Source organism: Neopelma chrysocephalum, unplaced genomic scaffold (genome assembly GCF_003984885.1).
Source record: "Neopelma chrysocephalum unplaced genomic scaffold, ASM398488v2 Primary Assembly neopelma1_137, whole genome shotgun sequence".
In the NCBI taxonomy this organism is placed as follows: Eukaryota; Metazoa; Chordata; class Aves; order Passeriformes; family Pipridae; genus Neopelma; species Neopelma chrysocephalum.
In genome coordinates, this window is record NW_020897799.1 from 1 (window position 1) to 6,638 (window position 6,638).

At 68.0% G+C, this 6,638-nt stretch overlaps 1 protein-coding gene across 1 annotated transcript; it reads right to left on the reverse strand.

Moving 5' to 3' along the window:
• Positions 1 to 514: 514 nt before the first annotated feature.
• On the reverse strand, positions 515 to 3,406 carry LOC113975308 (ephrin-A3-like). Its single transcript, XM_027699181.1, has 4 exons — positions 2,331 to 3,406; positions 1,684 to 1,749; positions 1,461 to 1,538; positions 515 to 1,321 (listed from the first exon to the last, which is right to left on the reverse strand). Exons 1-4 carry the CDS (start codon positions 2,680 to 2,682, stop codon positions 1,200 to 1,202), a joined length of 618 nt encoding a protein of 205 aa, XP_027554982.1. The 5' UTR covers positions 2,683 to 3,406; the 3' UTR covers positions 515 to 1,199.
• Positions 3,407 to 6,638: the final 3,232 nt, after the last annotated feature.

Below are 6,638 nucleotides of genomic sequence, written 5' to 3' on the forward strand. Positions count from 1 at the left end.
TGTGCCAGATCCCCCCAAAGCCGGCAGGAGCCGGCATGCCTGGCAGAGCCAGACGCGCGGGCGGGGGGGTTACGCGGGGGTTCCCATGGGGCTCCCGGCACCCCATGGCTGCTCGCCCTGTGCAGCTGGTGAGGATGGCAAGGAAAGCTCTCCCGCACCCAGTGCCCCCAACACCACCCCAGCACCCCCAGGGATGCGTGCCAAGACCCCCGCGAGCTGCCCTTACCTGTGGGCTCTCCTGCTGTCCGTGCTGTGTTCCTACGGGAAGCACCGGATCCCTGCCAGACGCTCCATGGTGGTGCTGGGGGGTGGATGGGAAGCAGAGCCAGCGGAGGGGTGCACCCTGCATACCCCCTGCCACGGCTGGAGCTGTTGTGCCTGGTAAGACAGGTGGAGGTCAGCCCTCACCTGACCCCCTGCCCTGGCCGGAGCCCCCCTGGGCGCCAAAGCCCCTCCAAGGGCCGGGAATGCTGCACGTCACCGTGACAAGGGTCCGTTTTTTTTATCCTTTTATTATTTTTTTTTTAATAGACTAAGAGCAGAATATGAAAATCACCAGCCAAAGCACTTGAAAAAAAGGTTGAGAATGTTTCTTTTTTGTTGTTTTTTTTTGTTTTGTTTTGTTTTGATCTGTTTTGTTTTTCCCCAAAAAGTGTCTGTGCGTTTGCATAGGTCAGGTCTTCACAGAAGACGAGGAAAATCCAACACGTTCGACTATGTACAAGCCAGCCCGGGGCCGGCGCCGCTGCCTATGGTACAGTATAGATATATCTCTGTAGTCGCTCTCTGTACAGTATGTATAGATCGATATGGGTATGTACAGGCTGCCCGGCCCTGGGGGGTCCCTGCCCTCACCAGGCTCCCCCTCTTGGAGCTGCCCCCCGGCCCCGGGGCAGCCGCGGGGCACTGGGTGGGCTGCGGGCAGGACCCCACGGCACAGGACGGTGTCGGCGGGAGGTGCGGCGCACTCAGCCCGTCCCCGCGGACGTGGCCGCCCCCGTTGGCAGGGTGGGAGGCGAGTCCGGTCGGGATCGGCGCGTGCCACGATCCCTGCCCCGCGGGGCAGCTCTGCGGGCGGCTCTCCAGGCAGGGGGGGTGGTCCCGCGGTGGTTCCCCCGCTGGCTCTCAGGAGGGGCGGCAGGTCGGGGGGGCCGCACTCGGCAGAGCGGCGCTGGCCGGGCCCCCGCGGGCGCCGGGAGCTACGAGGCCAACAGGGTCATGAGGAAGAGCGCGGCGGCCACGGCCAGGGGCAAGTGTTCCCGCTTGGGGCTGGTGCCGCTGATGCTCTTCTCCAGCTTCGGCATCTCCGGGTTGAAGTTTTCTGCAGGGAACAGCGAGAGGGTGAGGGGGGCAGCGGGGCAGCCCCAAAACCCCACCCCCGGTTGGCTGGGGCTGCCCCAGAGGTGGCGGCGGCAGGGGGGACGCGGCGCAGGGGGGGCCGGGGGCTCTGCCTGACTCACCCAGGTCCTCGATCTTCACCTCGGGCCGCAGGGTGAACTGGGGCAGGGTGGGCGCCAGCTTCTCCCCGGAGTGTGACGCTGTAGAGGGAGAGAGGGAACGGGGGTCACGCTCCCTGGACGCCCTGTGCTGCAGCCCCCCCCAGGGAGGGAGAGGGGACCTGCCGGCCGGCCACGCCGCCCCCCGCTCGCCCACAGCCCCCAGGGTGGGGACAGAGGTACTTACTGGAGGCGCAGCAGACAAACACCTTCATCTTCAGGCAGGCCCGGCGGTGGTTGTGTGTTGGTGTGGCTGCAAGGCAAGAGAGGGCTGGGGGCGGCTCCGTGGTAGTGACCCCAGCCCCGGGTACCCCGAGGCGCAGTGGGTCTGGGCATGGGGGTGTCTGGTCCTGCCCAGGGGTGTGCTCTGGGCTGGGGGAATGCAGCAGCACCCCAAATCCCGCGCCTGCACCAGCACCCGAATCCTGTGCCAACAGCCTGTACCAGCACCCCAATCTGGCACTAGTACCCCAATCCTGCATCCTCCATCCTACACCATCACCCCCCAGCACCCCCATCCGGCACCAGCACCTTCACCCACACACCCATGCTGTCCCCCATCTTTCCCCATGCTCCCATCTCTCCCACACATCATGCACACCCCACCTGTACCATCAACCCCTCCCAGACCCCCATCCCAAAACTCCGGGTGCCCACTCTTGGGGAGGGGGGAACAGCTGCCCGGCTGTGGGAGGTGCAGGGGGACCCCAGCTGTGGGGGGTGGTCCTTGCTGGGGGCGCAGAGGGGCCCAACAGGGTGGGGGGACCACCCGAGGAGGGACATGGGGTGACCTAGCTGGGGCTGTGGGGGTCCCGCCCCGGTGCCCCCACGTACAGATGTAGTAGTACTCCTGCCCCGCACGGAACTCGTAGCCCAGTGAGAAGGCGCTGTAGCGCTGGAACTTCTCCGAGAACTTGATGGGGCTGTGGGGCGCGTGGGGCCGGTTGCACTCCCAGCGCTTGAAGCCCTGGCTGGTGTTGCAGGTGCGATACCCCTCCGCGTTCACCATGTACAGCACGTACTGCTCCAGCCGGTGCTCGGGCACCGAGGCGTTGTAGTGCGGGCAGTAGATGTCCAGGTAGTCGTTGACGTTCACCTGCACTGTGTAGCCCTCCCGCCGCAGGCTGCAAGGGAAGGAGGGGATGGGGGGGGTCAGAGACACGCCCTGCACCTCCCCAGGCACCATCCCCCTCCTCCATGGGGACCCGGAGGCTGGACAAGGAGCGAGTTGTCGAGTGGGGATTCCAGGAGCAGCAGCACCCCCTGCTCAGCCTCTGTGTGGAGCCCCCGACGCAGCGGGGCTGTGCAGCCTCACGGACCTGTGGAGCAGAATCAACATCCCCGGGGGCACGAGCGGACTGGGGTGGGAGAAGATCTGTTGTCAAGCCACATGCACGGGTGGGCTGGGCAAGAGCACAGGCACACGTGACGGCACTGCCAGGTCCTGCTGGGAATGTGCCAGCAGCCTCAAGGAGGAGACAGACACAGCACGATGGACAGACAGACCCAGAGGGGCATCGGGGTCCTGCGGGCAGCACGGTCCCCGTGGCATGCAGCCACTGGGTATGCATGGAACCCCGGCATTCCCTGGCATTCCCTGCCTCCAGCAGCCCAGAGCCGACCCACCGCGGCCGCCCACCACGGCCCTGGCACGCGCGGCAGCTCGGAGCCAGGATTTCTCACCCCGCTCTGGCTAATCCCGTTAGTTCGTTAATGCCGTAAAGGGTGGCCCTGGGGGAGCCTCATTTACATTGATTAGGAGCAGCAATCCCCTCAGATCCACTCAGGAGAGGCTCCGCTGGCTCCTAATCCGCGCCCGACGGAAATCCCGGCCTCGGTAATCCTCGCCGCCGCGCTGACCCGCTGCTCCTGCCAATTAATTACCACCCGGCGCTGGCTCGGCACCGAGCCCGCCGCGACAGCACCCGACCCTGACCGGAACACGCTTGCCGCTGCCTCAGCGCTGCCTCGGGGGGTCCCGAGCCCGGATCCCGCGGGACGCGGACCGCAGCATCCCCGGCACACGCGGCCGAGCTGCCCCGCGCGGCTCCGGCTCGCGGCGCGTCGCTCCGGCTCGCGGCCCTTTCCCCGCCTCTCACGGCAAACCCCAGGCTGCGAGCCCCCGCCACTCGGGCTCCCCTTGGCCCACGCAAGGTCCCGCCACCCCTCCCTCGCAGCCGAGCGTTCGCCGGGTCTCCCCGGCAGGGCCGGGCAGACAGCGGGCAGGGCTGCACGTGCAGACGCCCCACCCTGCACCATCGCCCCCGGCGCTGTTTGGGGAGCCCCGGCACCGCCGGCGCCCGCGGCACCCCGGGAGCCGAGCGCCGGAGACAGAACCAAAGGGGGGGACCTGGTGTCGGGCAGCAAAAGGGGGGGGTGGGCCGAAAAGCGCCGCCTCCGGCACCGGGGGGCGACGGTGGGGGGCTGATGGTGGAGCCCGCCGGCCGTGGGACAGGGAGCGCAGATCCACGCGGCCCCTCCCTCGCTGCGCAGCCGCTACTCCGCAGCCCAGCCCGGCACCCGCCGGCAACTGCTCCGCCGGGAAGGTGCTGAGGCAGCCACCCTTGCTCAGCGGGCGCCGGGACCTTTCATCTTCCCCCTTTGATGTGGTGGGAAGGGGGGGGGGGGGGGGGGGAGAGAAAAAGGCTTGTTATTAAAGAAATGGCCCCAAGGAGAAAATCGCAATTAACTCCGCGCGGGACGCGGGGCTGGGACGCCGGCGTACCCCAATACCTGCTCCCCACACCGGGGCGGGCACTGGCAGCCGGGGCTCACCGCGGCCGGGCTGCGGCTGTGCCGGGGGATCGAGGGACCGGAGGAAGCGTCACACACGGCTCCATGTCCCACCGTGCCAGGGGAAACCCGCTGCCGGGGAGCTGTAACACCCCCCACCCCACTCCCCTGCGGCACCCAGCGCTGAGGCACAGCCCCCGTGGGACCCCACGCCGGGGCTCATTAAGCAGCGGCTCATTAAGAAGAGTGGCTCCTGATAAACAGCCTCGCTAACGAGGCACCAACGTCTCCCCCTGGGGCTGGGACACACCAGCACCCATGGTGGGGTACAGGGGCCCCAGGTGGTGTGGTGAGAGCCCCGTGGTAGTCATTGCCAGCTGCCATGGCATGCCGGGAGCTCCAGGGCATCAGAGCATCATCAGCTGCTGGGAGGGCTGGGGAATGGCCCCACAAGGAGACAGTCACAGGGCCACCACGGCCTACAGCCAGGGGACCCTGGCAGCAGCTTCAGTCTCAACACTGTGTCCCTGCCGTGCTTGGCTCCTGCACAGTCACTGTAGAGCAGCAGCTCATGCAGCTGGATACCCCTAAACTCAGCAGCTCCCCCAGTGCCATGGCCAAAGCACCCCGAGACCTGTTGGAAGCACTGTGGGCCCTGGTTTGGGGTAGAAGGGCAGGAACAGACACCCTGAGAGACGGACTCAGCCTCTTTCCTCACCGGCACCCACCCCAGAGCAGGCACAGGCTGCCCCGTCCCAGGGTCAGGATGGACCCTCCATCTCCCAGGCTCTGGCAGCCACGGCATGGCCAGCGGGGCACGGTGGGCTCCAGCAGTGCCCGAAGGGTTAAGTGCAGGAGGAGAACGGGCAGCATCACTTCTGCACGACTGCGTTTGTAGAGCAGGGCTTGGCGAGGCGGTGGTACCTTCCAGCAGCCTGTCACGCTGGGCAGATGGATGTCCCCTGGCATCACCGGCCCTGGGCTCAGCGCCCACCGGCCCCGCACCGGAGGGACCCCGGTGGCACCCTGGTACCTGGCACGCCGCAGCCACCGGTGAGCCGGGCGGCCGCTCCGCTCCCATCTGCCGCCATAAATCCGGGCTGTGTGCCGCGCGCTGGCTCCCGCACTGCTGGGGAGCGCCTGGTGCACTGCAGCACGCCCCGGCAGCGGTGGCACGGCGCGGACTGGACCCCCATCTGGACCCCCACACTGCAGACTCATCCCCACGGCTGTGGGAGAAGCCTGGAGGGCGGCGGGGCCAGAGCGGGGCTCAGCACCCCGTGCTGGCGGTGCCATTGAGGATGAGTGGGGCAATGCGGGGCATCCCCCATGTGGGGACTGCACGGTGCCCCCCGGCACCGGACACCCCCCCCCAGCACAGCCAGGCCCTTTGTTTGGCTCCGGCAGCTTCGTCCTTTTGGCGCATCCGGGGCCCATCGATCACCAGGGGAACAAAAAAGTGCCATTGATTTACGAGTCCCCTTCCTGTCACCCCGCGGCCACAGCGAGAGGCAAAGGCGCACCGACCGCCCCGGCCGGTCCGCCCCGACGGACAGAGGGACAGACAGACCGACCATCCCCCTGCACCCACCGCTCAGCCACCCGGGGAGACGGGGGGGGGCCCAGCGCAGCCCCCACCCCGCGCCAGCCCTCCCCACGCAGCCAGCGCTGCACAGTCACGGCGCCCAGACGGCCACGCACACGCGCGCTGGCTCGGCAGACAGCGCCTGCGACGCAGCCCACGCACGCGGGTGGCACCGAGCCACGGCACAGCCCCCCCCGGCCTCGCCTGGCGCAGCCGCAAGGCGCGGGCGCTAACGGCACCGCCGGCACACGGTGTCCCCGGGGCCACCTCCCTGCGTGGGGAATTGGGGCTAAGGGGGGGTGTGGGGGGACGGGGGGCTGCTCCCCAGGCATAGGGGCTGGGGTGCCAGCAGGCATCTGAGGGGATGGGCACAGTGCTCCACAAGCGCCCCGGGACTCCAGACTCCAGCACCACCCTACAGGTGCCCCCGCTCCCCCCCATCACTATTGACGGCCACGCGATCCCTGTAATCCCGGCTAAAGCCGGCACCTTCCCATGTTGCTAACAAGATCAATGAGGTTTCTAATTGGGTTTTAATTAAACCATCAATCTGCGACCGGTGACTCAATTACCGGCCCGGGCAGGAGCAGGTGGCCCCGGCCCTGTTGCACCCCAACACTGTGGCCGCTTCTCCCATGGGAATCCCGGCTGCGCTGCCGGGGCTCGGTGCCGCCCAGCGCCGTGACTCACGGGGCACGGCACCCTCTGCCCCGGGCACCCACTCCTGCCAGCACCACGCCGGGCACCCGTGGGTGGGTGGCGGGGGGCTCTGGGTGCATCGGGGACCAGCCTGGAGGGCACGGCCATGGGGTGGGGGGTGGCCG